The 21,266-nt window shown below is 43.8% G+C and overlaps 1 protein-coding gene across 1 annotated transcript; it reads left to right on the top strand.

The window, feature by feature from the left end:
- Positions 1 to 1,860: 1,860 nt before the first annotated feature.
- mrpl44 (mitochondrial ribosomal protein L44) lies at positions 1,861 to 19,257 on the top strand. Its single transcript, XM_085989959.1, has 4 exons — positions 1,861 to 2,086; positions 4,306 to 4,774; positions 16,424 to 16,602; positions 18,972 to 19,257. Exons 1-4 carry the CDS (start codon positions 1,914 to 1,916, stop codon positions 19,138 to 19,140), a joined length of 990 nt encoding a protein of 329 aa, XP_085846085.1. The 5' UTR covers positions 1,861 to 1,913; the 3' UTR covers positions 19,141 to 19,257.
- Positions 19,258 to 21,266: the final 2,009 nt, after the last annotated feature.

Genomic DNA, 21,266 nt, shown 5'->3' with positions numbered 1-21,266 from the left:
TTAAAACTCAGAAGTAGAGGCAGTGGGCTATAGTGTAGGATGGGGTGCCCAACATCTGATCCTGGGGGCATTATACAACCTCTGAGCCAAGACAATACAACCCTTGAAGCCTAGTTCTTCTTTGGTGGTTTGTCGTGTTTCAATACGGTGTGCCTGGAGATCTGAAAAGTGCTGTTGGCACTATATTGCCTCATTGGTTAATAAATCCCATATCATAATGCCAAGATCTATTATCAACAATGAGATATATGCAAATTAATGTGGCTCCAAGGTGTGCCCCGACATTACCCACTAAAACAAAATCTTGGCTACCCGAAGAGAAAACCATCAAGCCTTACATTACGACAGTGACTGCAGTAGGCTCCAAAATGTCAGAAAATTCAACAAATTAGGTGTCAAAAATGTAATTGGGGGGGGGGGGGAATACATGACCTCAGATTCTGCTGCAAAACTTGTGTTTGTCTTTTATATCTCCCTTAAGTAATTTCTGCATCAACCACTGCTGTACTGTAATAAAAATGAGGATATATCTGCAGCTTAAGTTATGGCAAATATGTCTCATTCCACTTTGAGTCTAACTTCTCTTACATGTATAAGGGTGAGATTCAGACTGCTTCTTGGCTCTTGTTCCCTCAACACCTCAAATTTAAAATTCTCATTCTCGTGTTCAAACCCCGTCATGGCCTCGCCCCTTCCTATCTCTGACCTTTTCCAGCCCCACAACCCTCTAAGAATTCTGTGTTCCTCCAGTTCTGGCCCCTTGTGCACCCCAAAATCCCTTTGCACCACTATTAACAGCCATGCCTTCAGCTGTCCAGGCCCTCAGCTCTGGAATTCTCTCCCTAAACCTCTATACCTCCCTCTACTTTTAAGACCCTCCTTAAAACCCAACTCTTTGACCAAGCTTTTAGTCACTCCTTCCAATATCTCCTTATTTGTCTCTGTCCATTTTGGTCTGATTACGCTTCTGTGAAGTGGCTTGAGATAGTTTTATACGTTAAAGGTGCAAGTTCTTGTAGGCTTTTTGGGGCTGTGTTTTTTGGCTAAATTTCTAGGCATTTATGAATTAGTGATTAGGTACGAACAACTTTAGGTTTTAAAAACCTGTTGATTGAAAGGAGAAAACAAATTAGATACTTCAATTCTGATGAACGTTACTCGACCTGAAACATTAACTGTTTCTCTCAACAACAACTTGTATTTATATAGCGCCTTCAATGTGGTAAAACGTCCCAAGGTGCTTCATAGGAATATTATAAGACAAAAAAATTGACATCTCTGCACAGATGTTGCCTGACCTGATTATTTCCAACATTTTCTGTTTTAGATTTAGAGCATCTGCAGTATTTTGTTTTTGTGTAAGTGCTTCAATTGTACATTAATATGTGAATATTTCTACCTGCTTTACCTCGTGATAATACTTCCCCTATTTTTGCCTCGGAGCCAGGATTGGTTTCACCAGCTGCAAACAAGCTCTCCAATCCTTCAGCCTGCAAGCGCTTTGTGGGTCGCCAAGGACTCACAAGGCGCAAGCGCAGTCTGGGGGCCGCCGAGGATTCACAGGGCGCAGGCGATTTGTGGGTCGCCAAGGACTCTCAGGGCGCAAGCGCAGTCTGGGGGCCGCCGTGGATTCACAGGGCGCAGGCGCAGTCTGAGGGGCGCCGATGACACTCAGGGCGCAGTCTGAGGGGAGACGCTGAGAATTCACAGGGCGCAGGCGCAGTCTGAGGAACGGTCACCGAGGATTCACAGGGCGCAGGCGCAGTCTGAGTGGGGTGTCGCCGAGGATTCACAGGGCGCAGGCGCAGTCTGAAGGGGGAGTCGCCGGGGATTCACAAGGCGCAGGCGCAGTCTGAGGGGTGAGCCGCCGAGGATTCACAGGGCGCAGGCGCAGTCTGGGGCTGGGCTATATCATGGCTTCGCTGGTGCTGTTCCGAAGCGTTCTTAATCCTTTCAGACAAAGGCTTCCTCTCAGCCAGACCATCCTATTCACCCAAACTAGGGAGAAAAAAAGATGGATGAAGTCCTACATGTTACTAATGGAAAGAAAGAAGAAACTAGAAGGACCTCCACCGCCCAAACCCCGGTGTGTATCGAATGTGCGCGCACCAGGCCTCAGCTCCTTGGTTATCCAAGTGAATGGATTGAGATGCCCTCCATGAATAAATATGGATTTACCTGTGCTCTTATGCACTTTGATATATTGTACTATTTACATATTGTACGGCAACTTGCATTTATATAGAGCCTTTCACGTAGTTGTGTCAGCCAGTGGCTCAGTAACACTCTTGCCTCTGAGTCAGAAGGTTGTGGGTTCATAGTCCCACTCCAGAGACTTGAGCACAAAAATCTAGGCTGACTCTCCAGGGCAGTGCTTGAGGGAGTGCTGCACTGTCAGAGGTGCCGTCTTTCGGATGAGACGTTAAACTGAGGCCTCATCTGCCCTCGGGTGGATGTAAAAGATCCCATGACACTATTTTAAAGAAGAGCAGGTGAGTTATCCCTGGTGTCCTGGTCAATATTTATCCCCCAATCAACATCACTAAAACATTATCTGTGGGAACTTGCTGTGTGCAAATTGGCTGCCACGTTTCCTATATTACAACAGTGACTACACTTCAAAAGTACTTCATTGGCTGTAAAGCGCTTTGGGACGTCTGGTGGTCGTGAAAGGTGCTATATAAATCCAAGTCTTAAATGTCCCACAGTGCTTTACAGAGGTATAAGGGAAAAAAGTGGTCAAGCCAAAGGAGGAGATTTTAGGAGGGGTGATTAAACGTTTGGTTAGAGAGATGGGTTTGAAGAGGGCATTAAAGGTGGAAAGGCAGAGGGTTAGTGAGGGAATTCCAGACCATGGGGCCTCGGCAACTGAAAGACTGGCTGCCAGTGGTGAGGAGCAGAGGTTGGAGGAATGTCGAAGAGGCTGGAGTCAGTGGAATGGGGACTTCAGCACACTGTAGCACTGGAGGAGGTTACAGAGATAAGGTGGGATGATCATTTTAAATTGGTGAAGATGGATGGCCAGGAACCAATGTAGGTCAGTGAGGACAGGGGTGATGGATGAGCAGGACTTAGTGCAGCAGGCTACGGACACCAGAGTTTTGATGAGCTGAAGTTTAGGGTGGATAGGATGCTGATCAGGAGAGCATTGGAATAGTTGGATCTGGAGGTGACCAAAGCATGTTTATTGATGGTTACTGAGGAAGGCGGGTGATGTTACAGAGGGGAAAGTAATGGGCAGGAGCTCAGCTTAGGCTTGAATCGGGCACAGAGGTTGCAAACATTTTGGTTCAACCTGAGACAGGGAGGAGGACTGTGTCATTGACAAGGGTACAAAGCTGATGGTGGGGACTGAAGATTATGTTTGTGGTCTTGCCAGTTTTTAGCTAGAGGAACTGTGATTCATCCAAGACTGGATGTCAGACAAGCAGTGGGACAGTGCAGAGGCAGTGAAGGCATCGAGAGATGTGGTGCAGAGCTAGAGCTGGGTGTTGCCAGTGTATGTGTGGAAGCTGACCCCATGTCTGTGAATGATGTTACCAAGGGATAGTATGTAGATGAGGACGATGAGGGGGCCAAGCCTGGATTCTTTGGGACCTCCCAAAGTGATGGGGTGGGAGGGGGGGGGGGAGTAGAAGCTATTTCTAGAGATGCTTTGGCTGTGGAACACAGTAGATTACAATCACAATATAATATGCTGTCAATAGTTTGGCATTATAGATGATATATTCTGTAATCAAGATCTTAATCTATATTATACAAATATATCATACAAATTTGTACAATACTTCTGTGGCTAAGAATGTTAACTGCTGTATTATAGTATATTCTATACTCGTAGTTCTGTGATTGTCCTATTAAGCTGTCACGGTCACTGAGTAAGAGAATATCAGATGCCCCTCAGAGACTTGGTTGTCTCATAGATATTTCTGAACACTGGTGACCCACTAATGCAGCCAATTGATGTATTGTGCCATGGAGTGGTAAGATGTGATTCTCTTGATCTTGATCTTGATCTTGGTTTGTTTGAGGGAGTGTAAGCATCAAATAGAGGCTCGTGATTTCCCACAGAGAAGGAAGGAAAATTGGCAGATGAGACACCTGAGTCATGTCATTCATCTAACAGACAGTACAGAGTGGAATTGCCAAAAGTCTTGAGACTGGATTCGAGATATGTTGTAGGAGTACAGTATTTGAAATAAATATATGCTTGTAATAAAAGTATCGTCCAAATATAGTTGGTCTTTAATAGGGAACAATGATTCATGTTTTGAGCTGAATTTAAAATCTTTGTTGGATTGTTAGATCGCAACAGCCAAACTGGGACTATCATGCTGAAGTAGAGGCCTTTGGTCAACGTCTTCATGAAACCTTCAACCTGGATCTTCTCAAAATAGCATTCATTAATCCCTGTTACATTACATTTGAGGAAGCACGCCGGCGGGAACTTGGACTGAACAAAGAGAACATCACGTTAAATCTCAAAGACAATCAGGAGTTATTTGAGAAAGGCTCAATGTTTACGGATGCTTACCTCCAAGACTGTTTCAGTCGTGCCTATCCAAACCTGCCTGTCGACGGTGTTAAGGCACTTACTAGTCACATCACAAGCTCGCAGATTGTGTGCCATGTTGCCAGGAATTTGGCTGTGGAAGACTTGATACTAAGTGCAGAGTTCCCAGTGCCACAGGAGGTTTTACAAAAGACGTTATTTGCTCTTGTTGGAGCTTTGCTCGAGAGCAGTGGACCTGAACGAGCCAGCTTATTTATCCAGGTAAGATACTGGGGCAGTAATGGGGGGGGGGGGGGTGTGGAGTACATTGCGCATGTAAATAGTAACAAAAGACTACATTGGGTACAGTAACAATTGCCTGAGTTTCAAGCAGATTTACAGGTTCTGTGAGTAACATAAGAATTAGGGGCAGGATTAGCCCAAACGGCCCCTCGAGCCTGTTCCACCATTCAGTAAGATCATGGCTGATCTTCAACCTCAACTCCACTTTCCTGCCCAATCCCCATATCCCTTGATTTCCTCTAGAGTCCAAAAATTTTATCGATCTCAGCCTTGAATATACTCAACAACTCCTCATCCACAGCCTTATGGGTAGAGAATTCCAAAGATTCACAACCCTCTGAGTGAAGAAATTCCTCCTCATCTCAGTCTTGAATGGCCTACCTCTTATCCTGAGACTATGCCCCCTAGTTCTAGACTCTCCAGCCAGGGGAAACAACCCCTTGGCATCTACCCCGTCAATCCCCCTCAGAATGTAATGGCCCGGATTTTCCGATCGGAGGCTTCCTGCGTGCGGATGCCTCCGATCTGGAAAAATCTACGAACTTACCTGCTGGCTCCGTACATAAGAACATAAGAAATAGGAGCAGGAGTAGGCCAATTGGCCCCTCAAGCCTGCTCCGCCATTCAATAAGATCATGGCTGATCTGATCCTAACCGCCAATCCACTATCACAGAACCATCTCCTGAATCTAACAGAATTAGACACACGAAATAGGAGCAGGATCAGGCTACACGGCCCCTGGGCCCGCTCCGCTACCCACAGGGCCATGACCGATCCGAACCTAGACTCGTGTCCAAATTCCTGCCCGCTCCCCGTAACCCTTAATTCCCTTTACTTCTAGGAAACTGTCTATTTCTGTTTTAAATTTATGTAGCTTCTACAGCTTTTTGGGGCAGCATATTCCATGGACCTACCACCCGCTGAGTGAAGTAGTTCCTCCTCATCTCAGTTTTGAAAGAGCAGCCCCTTATTCTAAGACTATGCCCCCTAGTTCTAGTTTCACCCATCATCGGGAACATCCTCCCCGCATCCACCCGATCCAACCCCTTCACAATCTTATATGTTTCAATAAGATCGCCTCTCATTCTTCTGAACTCCAATGAGTAGAGTCCATCCCCTCATCCCCGGGATTAACCGAGTGAACCTTCTTTGTACTGACTCGAGAGCAAGTATGTCCTTTCTTAAGTATGGACACCAAAACTGTACGCAGTATTCCAGGTGCGGTCTCACCAATACCTTGTACAACTGAAGCAATACCTCCCTATTTTTATATTCTATGCCCCTAGCAATGAAAGCTAACATTCCATTGGCCTTCTTAATCACTTGCTGCACCTGCATACTAACCTTTTGAGTTTTGTGCACCAGGACCCCCAGATCCCTTTGTACTTCAGTACTTTCCAGTTTCTTGCCATTAAGATAATAACTTGCTCTACGATTTTTCCTGCCAAAGTGCATAACCTCACACTTTCCAGTATTGTATTCCATCTGCCAAATCTCTGCCCACTTACTTAGCCTGTCTATGTCCCCTTGCAGGTTTTTTATGTCCTCCTCACTCACTACTTTCCCTCCCATCTTAGTATCATCTGCAAACTTTGATATGTTACACTCAGTCCCCTCCTCCAAATCGTTAATATAGATTGTAAAGAGTTGGGGACCCAGCACTGACCCCTGCGGAACACCACTAGTTACTGATTGCCAGTCTGAGAATGAACCATTTATCCCAACTCTCTGCCTTCTGTTAGATAGCCAATCCTCTATCCATGCCAGAATATTACCCCCAATCCCGTGATTTTTTATCTTAAGCAATAATCTTTTGTGTGGCACCTTGTCAGATGCCTTTTGGAAGTCTAAATACACTACGTCCACTGGTTCCCCTTTATCCACCCTATATGTTACTTCCTCAAAGAACTCCAGCAAATTTGTCAAACATGACTTCCCCTTCATAAAACCATGCTGACTTTGTCCTATTAAATTATGATTATCCAAATGTCCTGTTACTGTCTCCTTAATAATGGACTCCAAAATTTTACCTACCACAGATGTTAGGCTAACCGGTCTATAGTTTCCAGCCTTCTGTCTACTGCCCTTTTTAAATAAGGGTGTTACATTAGCAGTTTTCCAGTCTGCCGGGACCTTTGCCGAGTCCAATGCATCCACAATCCCTACCGCCACTTCCCTCAAGACCCTAGGATGTAAGCCATCAGGTCCAGGTGATTTATCCGCCTTGAGTCCCATTATTTTACCGAGTACCACTTCCTTAGTGATTTTGATCGTGTTTAGCTCCTCCCCCCCCCCCTTTAGCCCCCTGTTTGTCCAGTGTTGGGATATTCTTAGTGTCTTCTACTGTAAAGACTGATATAAAATATTCATTCAGTGTTTTTGCCATCTCCATATTTCCCACCATTAATTTCCCGGTCTCATCCTCTAAGGGACCAACATTTACTTTAGCCACCCTTTTTCTTTTTATATAACTATAAAAACTCTTACTATCTGTTTTTATATTTTTTGCTAATTTACTTTCATAATCTATCTTCCCTTTCTTAATCAATCTTTTTGTTATTTTTTGCTGTCTTTTAAAGTTTTCCCAATCCTCTATCCTCCCACTTAGGGTTGCAAAATTCTGGGAATTTTTAAAAGAGGAAACTTTCCATGGGAATTTTCGGGAATTTAGGGAATTTATGGGAATTTTGAGTTTTTTTGCACACTGATGGTTTTTGTCTCTGACCCTTATATTATCTTTGTCGTCAAAATAGACATACTGTTCCATACAAATAAAAACAGGCTTTCAAAACTTTATTTAGGTTATAATTTTGAACTTTATTGAACCCCCACAAAAAAGACCCATCTAAAATAAGATAAAAAGAGCGTCAGCTTATTTAGCCTGTAATTTGTCCTTATTTTGTCCCTTTGAGTCTTCTGAGTCTTCTACTCCTCATTGCTCCTCCTGATTCTCTGGCTCTGACGTGTCCATTTCCTCCTCTGTGTCAGTGTCTAGCTGTGTGGTGGACACTTCTGAATCTGGCTCAATAAGTTGTAGGTTCGCCCGGATAGCCACCAGTTTCTCCACTCTCTTGTTAGTCAGCCTGTTGCGCACCTTTGTATGCGTATTCCCAAAAAGTGACCAGTTTCATTCAGAGGCCGCTGATGAAGGTGGGATTTGGAGTATCACCGATGCAATAGGTGACACGGCCTCAGATGCACAAAGTCCCTTCCACCAGGTATGTGCACTGATATGCTTGCATGATTCCCATATCCCATCCCCATTCCAAAGACCTTGCTTGGTAGAGAACTTTGCCAGACTTCCCAGGACTTTGCCCACATCCAGATTGAGATGGTGTGAGAGGGTAGAAATCACACTGTAAGCGCTGTTGATCTGTTCTCCAGAAAGTATTGGTCTCCCAACATGCTTTGGGTCCAGCATGTATGCTGCAGCATGAATCGGCTTGACACAAAATTCTTGACGCGTCTGTATGAATTGAACAATTGCCTTCTCCTCTGCTTTGAGCAGCAGGGATGTGGGTAGGGCAATGCTGATTTGTTCTTTTAAATCAGTAAAAAGCCTGAGAACATCTGACAAGACAGCGTCATCTCCTTCAATCTGAGCAATTGCAGATGCTACTGGTGAGAGTAGTTTAAGGCTGCTAACCACTCTCTCCCAAAACACATCATCCAGCAGTATTTTCTTGATGGTGGTTTCCATATCCCCAGACTGGGATATTGTCATTTCTTGCAGCGACTCCTTACCCTCCAGAAGGCTGTTGTACATTATGACAACACCACCCCATCTAGTGTTGTTGGGCAGCTTCAGTGTGGTGTTCTTGTTCTTTGTCATTTGCTTGGAGTTGTAGGTTGCTGCAACTACCTGTTTTCCCCTGACATACTTAACAACTTGCTTGGCTCTCTTGTACAGTGCTTCCATGGTTCTCAAACCCATGATGTCCTTGAGGAGCAGGTTAAGCCCATGAGCTGCGCACCCAATAGACGTAATATGAGGGTAGGCCTCCTCCACTTGAGCCCAAGCAGCCTTCATATTCGCAGCATTGTCAGTAACTACTGCAAAGACCTTTTGTGATCCAAGATCGTTGATGACCGCTTTCAGCTCATCAGCAATGTATGTGCCTGTGTGTCTGTTGTCCTTCGTGCCTGTGCTCTTGAAGAACACTGGGAGAGGAGTGGAGACGATGTAGTTTATGATGCCCTCCCCTCGTACATTTGACCACCCATCTGAGATAACTGCAACACAGCCTGCCATCGCTATCATTTCTTTGAGCTTTCCTTGGACTCTGTTATACTCAGCCTCCAGCAAATAAGTAGACAAAGCACGTCTGGTGGGAGGACAGTATGCAGGGCGAATAACATTGAAAAATCTCTTCCAGTACACATTGGCTGTGAGCATGAGGGGTGAGCCTGTTGCATATACAGCTCGAGCAAGGCACTCATCTGCATTCTTCTGGCTATGGTTATCCATTGTATCAAAGAACCTTCCAAGTGGGCCAGGAGTTGCTGATGATAAGGAGCCTGATGCTGAATGAGAACCATCATCTTCTTGAATGGAAGCAGAGGAACTCTGGGCTGACTGCTGTGAGCTTTGAGTGAAGTTGTTGCATTTGGATAAATGCTGCTGCATCTTTGTGGCATTCTTTACATATGGCTTTCTACAGTGTTTGCACATGTACACAGTCTTTCCATCTTTAATGCCTGGGGTAAAATCCTTCCACACATCCGACGGTAAACGTGGCATTGTTCTATGCAGAGAAATAAAGGGCATTCATCTCTGTGTCGCACTGCGGTCGATCAGCACGATTGCAACAGGGTGAGTACATTTTTGCTGATGCTCCATGTGATGGAAGCATGACCTGTACACACACGACGCTACATCACCAATAGTGTATTATTTTGTATATTTTAAATTGAAGGACAACAGAGTTCAACAAGTAACTGGTTTATTTGGTATAAAGTCTGATTTACTTACTGCATCATCACAACATCAGCAGAAAACAAAATGACTTCCCTCAGGACCCCTAACCTGGATCTTAAAAAAACTATAGCAGTCTTACAGATGCCTGCAGGCCAATCACAATTCGATATGCAAATATTACAAATGGAGGGAGCTAATCGCTCATCCACTCATCCAACCAATCAGGACACATTTGTTCACAGTCACACACAAAACTTGTAATTATTAAAACAAGCCAAGTAAGAAGATAAATATATATTGATTAAGAAATTCCTTAATAATTAAGATTCCATCTCTGTTAGTAATTTTAAGAGAGGACCTGTGGGGGGAAAAAAAAGAAATACAAAAAAAACAATATTATGCTAGCATGTGCTTTTTTGGGCGAAATTCCCAAGCTAAACTTCCCGAGGAAAATTTCCGGAAATTTCCCGGAAACTTTCCACCCCTTTGCAACCCTACTCCCACTAGATTTGGCTACCTTATATGCCCTTGTTTTTAGTCGAATACTATCCTTAATTTCTTTACTTAGCCACGGATGGCTGTCTTTTCTTTTACACCCTTCTCAGTGGAATATATTTTTTTTGGAAGTTGTAAAATAACTCCTTAAATGTACACCACTGATCATGTATCGTCTTACCCTTTAATCTATTTTCCCAATCCACTCTACTCAATTCCGCTCTCATACCTTCATAGTCTCCTTTATTCAAGCTTAGCACGCTTGTTTGAGATCCAACCTTCTCACCCTCTAATTGAATATGGAATTCAACCATGTTATGGTCACTCATTCCAAGGGGATCCTTTACTAGGACATTTTTAATTAATCCTGTCTCGTTACACAGGACCAGATCTAAGGTTGCTTGCCCCCTGGTCGGTTCAGTTACATACTGCTCAAGAAACCCATCCCTAATACACTCAATGAACTCATCCTCAAGGCAGCCCTGCCCAATTTGATTTGTCCAATTAATATGATAGTTAAAATCCCCCATAATTATAGATGTTCCCTTATTACAAGCCTCAACTATTTCCTGATTGATACTCCGTCCAACAGAGTTGCCACTGTTCGGAGGCCTATAGACTACGCCCACTAGTGTTTTTTCCCCCTTATTATTCCTTACCTCCACCCAAACTGTTTCATTATCCTGATCTTTTGACCCAATATCATTTCTCTGTATTACAGTGATTCCTTCCTTTATTAACATAGCCACCCCACCTCCCCTTCCTTCCTGCCTGTCCTTCCTGATCGTTAAATAACCTGGTATGTTTAATTCCCAGGCATTGTCACCCTGCAGCCATGTTTCTGTAATGGCCACAAGATCATACCCATATGTAGTTATTTGTGCCATTAACTCGTCTATTTTGTTACGAATGCTACGTGCATTCAGATAGAGAACTTTCAAAGATGTTTTGTGACACTTAGTTCCTGCTTTTGCCCTTTTTATTACTTTACCTTTTACTCCATACCTTCTGCCCCTTCCTGACACGCTCTGGTTTTTAATTTCCCCACTGCTACCTAAGTCTATGACCTTCTCTGTTGTCATTTTTATTATTTGCTCTCTAGGAACCCCCCCCCCCCCCCCCACTAGTTAGTTTAAAGCCCTCTCTACAGCCCTAGTTATATGATCCGCCAGGACTCTAGTCCCGGCACTGGCCAAGTGAAGCCCGTCCCAACGGAACAGCTCCCTCCTGCCCCAGTACTGGTGCCAGTGTCCCAGGAAGCAAAACCCATTTCTCCCACACCAGTCTTTGAGCCACGCATTTAACTCTCTAATTTTATTTGTCCTAGCCAAATTCGCTCGTGGCTCAGGTAATAATTATTACCCTTGTGGTTCTGCTTTTTAATTTGGCCCCTAGCTGCTCAAACTCCCTCAGCAGAACCTCCTTCCTTGTCCTATCTATGTCGTTGGTACCAACATGGACCACGACAACTGGATCCTCCCCCTCCCACTCCAAGTTTCTCTCCAGTCCAGAGGAGATGTCCTTAACCCTGACACCGGGCAGGCAACACAGCCTTCGGGACTCTCGCTCTTGGCTGCAAAGAACTCTATCTATCCCCCTAACGATAGTATCCCCTACCACTGCAACATTTCTTTTAACTCCCCCCACTTGAATGGCCCCCCGCTCCACGGTGCTGTGGCCAGGTTGCTCATCCTCCCCGCAGTCCCTGTTCCCATCCTCACAGGGAGTAAGAGCCTCGAACCTGTTGGACAAGTGCAAGGGCTGCGGCTCCTCCAACACTACCTCCTGGATCCCCGTACCTGCCTCACTTCTAGTCACACCATCCTGACCCTGGCCACGGACTACATCTGAATTAATTAATCTAATTGGTGTGAATACCTCGTGATACACCGAGGCCCCTACGGGTGTGTACACACCCATGGGGGTCGGAAAATACAGGCCTATATGTTTCAATGAGATCTCCTCTCATTCTTCTAAACAACAGAGAGTATCGGCCCATTCTACTCGATCTCTCGAACAACAACTTGCATTTATATAATTTATATAGCGCCACTAATGTAGAAAAATGTCCCAAGGCTCTTTACAGAAGCATAATCCAACAAAAATGGGTGACGAGACGGGTAGGAGGGTTGGTAACCAGAGAGGGCACAGATTTCATAGAATAATAGAAAGTTACAGCACTGAAGGAGGCCATTTCGGCCCATCGTGTCCGTGCCGGCCGACAAAGAGCTATCCAGCCTAATCCCACTTTCCAGCTCTTGGTCCGTAGCCCTGCACGTTACAGCATCCCAAGTACACATCCAAGCACTTTTTAAATGTGGTGAGATTTTCTGCCTCTACCACCCTATCAGACAGTGAGTTCCAGACCCCCACAACCCTCTGGGTGAAGAAATTTCCCCTCAAATCTCCTCGAAACCACCTACCGATTACTTTAAATCTGTGCCCCTTGGTTGTTGACCCCTCTGCTAAGGGAAATAGATCCTTCCTATCCGCTCTATCTATGCCCCTCATAATTTATACACCTCAATAAGGTCTCCCCCTCAGCCTCCTCTGTTCCAAGGAAAACAAACCCAGCCTATCCAGTCTTTCCTCATAGCTAAGATTCTCTACTCCCGGCAACATCCTTGTAAATCTCCTCTGTACCCTCTCTAGTGCAACCACATCTTTCCTGTAATGTGGTGACCAGAACTGCACACAGTACTCTAGCTGAGGCCTAACTAGTGTTTTATACAGTTCAAGCATAACCTTACTGCTCTTGCCTTTATTAGCCGAGGCATAGAATACAAGTATTCTGTATGCCTTCTTAACCACCTTATCTACTTGGCCTGCTACCTTCAGGGATCTGTGGACATGCACTCCAAGGTCCCTTTGTTCCTCTACACTACTCAGTGTCCTACCATTTAATGTGTATTCCCTTTCCTTGTTGGCCCTCCCCAGTGCATTACCTCACACTTCTCCAGATTGAATTCCATTTGCCACTGTTCTGCCCGCCTGACCAGTTCATTGATATCTTATATCTTCCTGCATTCTACAGCTTTCTTCTTCATTATTAACCACACAGCCGATTTTAGTATCATCTGCAAACTTCTTAAACATACCCCCTACATTCAAATCTAAATCATTGATAAGGTAATTGGCAAAAGAACCAGAGGGAAGGTGAGGAAACCATTTTTTTAAAGCCGTAAGTTGTTGTGATTTGGAATACACTGCCTGAAAGGTGGTGGCAGGAGATTCAGTAGTAACTTTCAAAAGGGAATTAGATACATACTTGAAAAGGAAAAAATGCAGGGCTATGGGGAAAGAGCAGGGGACTGGGACTAATTGGATAGCTCTTTCAAAGAACCAGCACAGACACGATGGGCCGAATGGCCGCCTTCTGTGCTGTGTGATTCTATGAGGAAAAAAAGAGATATTAGAAGGGGTAACCAAAAACATGGTCAAAGAGGTAGGTTTTAAGTTGGGCTTTAAAGCAGGAGAGGGAGATGGTAGGGAGAGGGATTTATGTCGGGAATTCTATAGCATGGGGCTCTTGTTATAGAGTCAGACTGCACAAAAAGTGAAGAGACCAGAAGGACTTAAAAAACAAAATACCCAGTGGTATATCGAGTGATTGGAGGGGACTTTTTAATGAAGATTGTTGGAACAGAATTGCTGGTACCACAGAGAAAACGCATTTATACATGAAGCCAAAGAACTGGACAATGGAACCCTGTGTGTTTGAAATTTGCCAAGAGATGATCGATGCTGGTTGAACTTTTAGCTTCCCAGGCCTTTAGTTTATACCTTTTGGTGAATGTTTGTGCTTCGCGAGGTGAGAGACGTCAGTGATGGGGAATGAAATATTTTTTCTACATCTATCATCTAGCATTAAATTTGCTCCGCAGCAGGTACAGCAAACCCAGATGCAGAGTAAAACTCCCTCTATTTTTGCCCCAACAATGTGCTTAAACCCCAAAACTCAGTAGCACTTCCTACATCAGCCAACCTGATGGCTTCTCTGAGGTTGCTAAATTGTGGAAAGTTTTACGCTGCTGCCTGCTGGAACAGGACTGGGACTACTGCAAACTCATTTCACTCGAGTCGTTTCATCTCCTTAAAATGCACCCCACTCAAAGTGAAAGTCCCAGCTATATGAGTACTAGTTACGGTCAAAGTACTGGAGGGGACCGAACAACCATATTCCAATGCTTTGGAGAGGGGAGAAAATGGGCAGAATTTGAAAATAAATAATGCCTCTATTCTAGGAGGACTGCGTGGTAAACTCAGATGGCATTACCTGAATTTCAAATTCAGCCCAAAATGAAGGAGCTAAAATCTCCTTTGTCAGCTAGAAGAGTCTTGAGTAAAATGAATTTGGGCAGTCTCGTGTTGCATTTATACTACAACTGTCCAGTCAATGCAAAGTGCTTTTACTTCAAACCAGTGCTAATAATAATAATAATTCAACTTTATTGTCATTGTACAATGCACAAGTACATGAACAACGAAATGTGATCTTGCAAGCTCCCATGAGTCCAGTACAAATAACATTAACCGTAAATAGCACCATCCTGGGAGAAGCAAAGCCGCTGCGTCTGTGCGCGCCGCCATTCCATTTCCACCATTCCGACAATCTTCAGCCCAACGCCCGGGCCTGCTCACCAGCCACCCCTCCCGGGGCTCCTTCTGTGACCTTCTCACCAACCGCCCCTCCTCGGGGCTCCTTCCATGACCTTCTGCACCTGGTCTTCCCTGATGGTCACTCCTCCAGGTACTAACCAGGCCTGGCTCTGCTTAGCTTCTAAGCCTTGCCAGTGACCCTGTCCCTAGTCCCAAAAATAGGGTTGTATAAATTTTGAGTTTGGGCCTGGCTTGGCCCTGGATTTAGAGTACAATTTCTTAACATCTGTGTAAAGCAAAGCTGCTTCATGCTTGACCCTACAGACCTAGCATGTATGTAGGCTCAATTAACCAGCTTAAAACCTTGCAGTTTACCAGCACAGAGGACTGTTAAGCTTCCTGTTGCTTCTCCAGCTAAGATCACCCTATTCATTAGGGCTTTGGCTTTCATTTACAGGAAACTTTTTTTAAATCCGGCACCAATGGGACCGGCGTGGTGCCGGTTTATCAAAAAGTCCGGATTACAGAGAGGTATAGTAAAAGGTACGAGAGCTCCGTACACAGCAACAAATCCAGGAACTCCGGCCACAAGATCCAAGCGTCCCTGTTGCTTAGCAACAGGTGCAGGAACCCGGCCACAGATCCAGGAATGGCCACTAATATGAAGTAAAACTTACCTGAACCTACTCCTGAATTTTGCCGGTTAACAGAGATTTCCGGTTATTTAGGTGCCGGTAAATCGAGAGTTTCCTGTGTATACAGCTGAATTGGAAGAATTCCCTTCGGTCTGACCTGGGCTAACTGGTCGATCATCATAGTGTCCTGAAGTACTGCATATCTGTCTGGATCAGGTATTGGATTACCAGACCTACAATGGAGGACCCCAATCGTGAACCAGCTTAGTCCCAAAAAGTCCACCTCCGCAACCCCCCCTACCACCAGCCAGTCCCAATAGTCAGTAGTTTCTCATTGGACTCCTGAATCTGAAAATGCTTGGTGCTGACACTAGGTGAAAGTATTCTTTTGTCAGCACTGACATCCTTTGTGGTACATAAGCACAAAAGTGACCTTGCACTCAAAGGAAAAGATGATCTGTATTTTCCATTCTGATTATCATTTTCCAAAGGTTTTTTTATTGATTTGTAATGTATAACAATAACCTTTATGAACTCCTTTATGCTGTTCTGTAGATTACAAATTACTGTCAGTTTCACTCCCCCGCTCTTTCCCCATATCCCTTCAAGTATTTATCCAATTCGTTTTTGAAGGCTGCTATTGAATCTAGCCACCACCCTATCGGGCCGTGCATTCCAAATCCTAACCACTCGTTGTGTAAAAATGTTTTTCCTCATGTCGCCTCTGGTTCTTTTGCCAATCACTTTAAATCTGTGCCCTCTGGTTATTAACCCTTTAGCCAATGGAACCAGTTTCTCTTTATTTACTCTATCTAAACCCTTCATGATTTTAAACACCTCTATCAAATCTCCTCTTAGCTTTCTATTGTTAAACATCCACAAATCATTCAACCGATTAACAGCTCCTGGACTGCCTTTACTTTAGGATAGTGCACCTGACTCTGTAAAATGTACTTTCTGATTTTATTGGTCTCTTATAGGACTTCCTAATTACTCAACTTATTGGCAAAGATCTGTTTGAAATGTGGCCTCTTGTTAATCCCATGGGACTGTTGCTGGAAGAGCTGAAGAAGAGGAAGGTGTCTCTTCCTGAGCCCAGGCTGACCAGGCAGTCTGGAGCCAGCACTGTGCTCCCGGTGTATTTCGTTGGATTATACAGGTACAAGCTGAATGTTGGTCAACATGTTGTGGAGCAGCTATGAACTATAACCTTTGTAAGGCTAACAAATCCTAAAAGAACTGCTGTAAAAATCTATGGGATTATATTCTTCATGCTTTGTATTCAATTTTGTATGTTCATATAAAAGCAATGTACTGCGGATGCTGGAAATCTGAAATAAAAACGGAAAATGCTGGAAATACTCAGCAGGTCAGGCAGCATCTGTATGTTCTTTCCTGCCAGTAGTGCAAATGTACTGTAAACTGTAAAACATTGACTTTAGTACACTGAAGAGTTACTGAGAAGTTTGGAAATTGTTGACTGGCATAGAATAGAGGAGCCTTGAAAATAGTGAATTAGAAGGATTGTGGGGGGGTGGGGCAAGACTTAAGATTTGTTGATTGGAGGCAGGATTTGTGGGTTGCTAAGTGGAAGGACGATTTAGTGGCTGCTGATTGGTGATTATGGGGAATTGTTTCTTTGAAAAAGGAGCATGCGGTGGTTTGCTTGCCAATTAGATGTGATGGGAGAGAATGTCCGGGTTGCTGATTCACGTGGTGAGAGGGCGATGAACCATTATTTTTAAGAAATGCTCCAGTTAAAGACGACCAGCTGCCAAAGCTCATGTTTATAACAATCATTACGCGTGTACAGGAAACTTTGGTTTATCTGGAGGTTAACTGTCCGGAATGCTCGAGCCACCGGCAAAATTCAGGAGTCAGTTCAGTAGGTTTTTTTTCTTTTCGTTGCTTTTTTTTTTCCACCAGTCAGGCTCTGCAAGGTCTAGCTAAAGCTGTTGCTTAGCTACAGAGACGCTTGCAAGCTACGGCCGACTGTTTAGAAGCTGTTGCTAAGCAACAGGGTTTGTTGCTAGATACGGAGCTCAAAAGCTCCGTATGTTTTAACATTAGCGCTGGTTTGTCCGGCAGTTTTGATGGGACGGCAACAGCTCGGTCCCGTCGGTGCCGGATATCACAAAGTTTCCTGTATTTGAGAGCTGACCTGGTGGCGGTGACACGCTGATTCACTGACCATGGACTGGGAAGAAATGAGCTCTGTTGGTTGTTTCCCCCAAGACATTAGTTACTCAACAATAAAAGAACAAGTCACTTTGTGCCGTTGCAGAGTCTAAATTTTATACAGCATCACTGTTCTGGAAAGGGTTTGTTTTTTTAATTTGTTCTCCAGATGTAGACATTGCTGGCCAGGTCACATTCCTGGCCCATTCCTGGTTCCCTGATAAGGTGTTGGTGGGCCACCTTCTTGAACCACTGCCGTCCTTGTGTTGATACTCCTGTATTGGAATAAGATAGGGGATCCCAGGCTTTTGACCCAGCAACAATAAAGAAACGGTGATATATGCCCAAATCAGGATGATGTACTACTTGTCCTTCTCCGTGGTAGACCTTTCAGGGCTAGCTGGTGCTGTCAATGTAAGCTTGGTGACTTGCTGCAATTCAGATGATACATACTTGTAGATGATACATACTGTAGTTACAAGTGCGCCAGTGGTGGTGGTGTTGAAGATCTGGGGAGCTGGTTGTTGTACCTGCCACTTGTCTGTCCACGCCACGATACTGTCTAGGCCCTGCAGTAGTCCGGCCCGGGCTGCTTCATTATCAGGGAAGTTGTGAATGGAGCTGAATACTGTGAATCAGTCAGTGACCAGCTTAACTCCGAACCTTCTAATAAGGAAGATCGCTGATGAAGCAGCTAAAAGTTTTTTGGCCGAGGATGCTGCCTTGAGGAACTCGTGCAGCGATTTCTTGTGATGATTGGCCTGTGACAACCACAACATGGCTGGTACATGGCATGATTAACCGAGAAATGAGCTAACTAATGGAGAGTGAGGAAAGTGTCCAAAACGGATAGAGGACATTGGGTAGAGTGAGCTGCAGTGGCTGTATTAATTTACAATAGAGTGGGGGTAAAGTGATCAACTCCTAAAAAAACAAATTACTGTTGAAGAGGAAAAGTCTGTTCTCTTAGGTGATTCAAAAAAATGCATGTATTAAATATTTCTAGAATTGTCATTTATTTCACAAATAAAAGTCTGATCCAAAACTAAGATGCCCTTTGGACACTTTCAACTTTCCAGGCATGAATTTTCATTTTACGGTCCAGTTCAGCTTGCCTAAGCAGCTAGATTATTTCCGATTGACTGGGCTAGATGAAGTCGAATGGTTTGTGAAATTATTACTCACTGAACCGTGCACTGTTCAAGTTTCATATGACAAGTAACTCATCAATTTGTCAAATTATAGTTGGCTTTAAATCAGCAATGGCATCTGTCATGCATTTATACTGGAAATGGCGATGTCCTGACCTGGAAGTGCTAGTACTAACCGATGTCCAATGTCTTGTTGCAGTGATAAGCAGCTTATCGCAGAAGGACCTGGTGAAACTGTGCTGTCAGCTGAAGAAGAGGCAGCACGAGTGGCACTGCGTAAAATATATGGCTATACAGAAAACAGACGACCTTGGGATTACTCGAGCCCCACAAAGGAACCTGTGGCAGCCAAGGCTCTGAGCAGTTAATGTGCTGGACTTGATCTATGTGACTCGCATCATCCAAATATAATTTCTGTTTATGGGACTTTAACCATTGTGCAAATGTTCATCATTTTGTAGCTATAATAAAGACATTCAAAATCACTTCAGTATTTATTGCAAAAGTATTTGAGGGAAGGTGTATCCTAATACTGTACATTCTGGTCGCCATATTATAAAAAGGATATAGAGGCACTGGAGAGGGTGCAAAAAAGATTTACAAGCGTGATACCAGAACTGCGAGGTTATTCCTATCAGGAAAGGATGAACAGGCTCGGCTGAGGGGTGACCTAATAGAGATCTTTAAAATTATGAACTGTTTTGATAGAGTAGACACAGAGTGTGTTTCCACTTGCGGGGAAAAACAAAACTAGAGGCCATCAATGTAAGATGGTCACGAATAAATCAAATGGGGAATTCAGAAGAAACTTCTTTACCCAGAGAGTGGTGAGAATGTGGAACTCGCTACCACAGGGAGTATTTGAGGCGAATAGTATAGATGCATTTAAGGGGAAGCTAGATAAGCATATGAGGGAGAAGGGAATAGAGGGTTAGATGAGGAAGGATGGGAGGAGGCTCGAGAGGAGCATAAACGCTGGCATGGACTGGTTGGTCCGAATGGCCTGTGTCTGTGCTATATATTCTATGTAATATATACTATCATTGGCGATCATTGTTGCAATTGCCTTCTGTTAACTGCTTTTTAATTTAAAGCTGTTTGTTTAAATGCAAGGATCATTTCAATTTGACATTTGTTTAGTAAAAAAATTTTTTTTAAATCCTTGGACTAATTGGAACATTTGGTGTAAGAAAAGCTCATTGGGTTGACTCTTTTAGTTTATTCAGGATTAGTTGTTGAAACCAGTGATGATACAGTATTGCTCAGACATCTGTTGTCGTGTCCCGTTCCTGGCCATACAGGTACAGAAAACATTTTCAAGCAACCTTGATGGCATGATTTCAGGTTTAAATATGTTATTACAGATTTTTTACAAGTACATGGTAATGTTTAAAGTACATTTTAACTGACTTTTTTACAGTTTTCAGATGATATGTTTTATTCTGAGCTGCAGGAGACAGAGAGTTGGCATAATGGGTAGGTACTCTAATTGGCAGGATGTGACTAGTGGTGTCCTATAGGGATTTGTGTTGGAGCCTCAACTATTCACCTTATTAGATGATGATGGGATAGAGAGCCACACAACCAAATTTGCCGATGACACATAGATGGGCAGCATTGTCAAGCAGTGTAGATGGAAGCATTACATTACAAAGAGATATTAATAGATTGAATGGTCAAAACTGTGGCAAATGGATTTCAATGTAGGCAAGTGTGAGGTCATCCACTTTGGACCTAAAAAGAACAGATCACAGTACTTTCTAAATGGTGAAAAACTAGAAACAGTGGAGGTCCAAAGAGATGTACGGGTCCATGTACATAAATAATTAAAATGTCATGGACAGGTACAGAAAATAATCAAAAAGATTAATGGGCTTTATATCTAGAGTACTAGAATACAAGGTAGAAGTTATGCAACAGTTATAGAAAGCCCTGGTTCGACCACACCTGGAGTACTGTGAGCAGTTCTGGGCACCACACCTTAGGAAGGATATATTGGCCTGGGGGGGGGGGGGGGGAGTGCAGCGTAGATTTACCCGAATGATATCTGGACTCCAAGGGTTAAATTATGAGGAGAGATTTCAGAAACTATGGTTGTATTCCCTGGAATTTGGATGGTTAAGGGGTGATTTGAAGTTTTCAAGATATTAAGGGGAACTGATGGTGTAAATGGAGAGAAGCTGCTTCTGCTGGTTGTGGAGTATAGGGCTAGAGAGCATAGCCTAAAAGTTAGAGCCGGATCTTTCAGGCATGAAGTTAGGAAACACTTCTACATGCAAAGGGTGGTAGAAGTTTGAAACACTCTTCCACAAATTTTAAATCTGAGGTTGATAGATTTTTGTTAACCAAAGGTATTAAGGGATATGGGGCAAAGGCAGGTATATTGAGTTAGATCACAGACCAGCCATGATCTCATTGAATGGCAGAACCGGTTTGAGGGGCTAAATGGTCTACTGTTCCTATTTTTTTTAAACTGCTTATAGTAACTGAATTC

The sequence above is a fragment of the Somniosus microcephalus genome, chromosome 6 (genome assembly GCF_052327205.1).
Source record: "Somniosus microcephalus isolate GS21.2 chromosome 6, FLI_Smic_1.0, whole genome shotgun sequence".
NCBI classification, from domain to species: Eukaryota; Metazoa; Chordata; class Chondrichthyes; order Squaliformes; family Somniosidae; genus Somniosus; species Somniosus microcephalus.
This window is presented reverse-complemented; position numbering and strand designations above follow the sequence as displayed.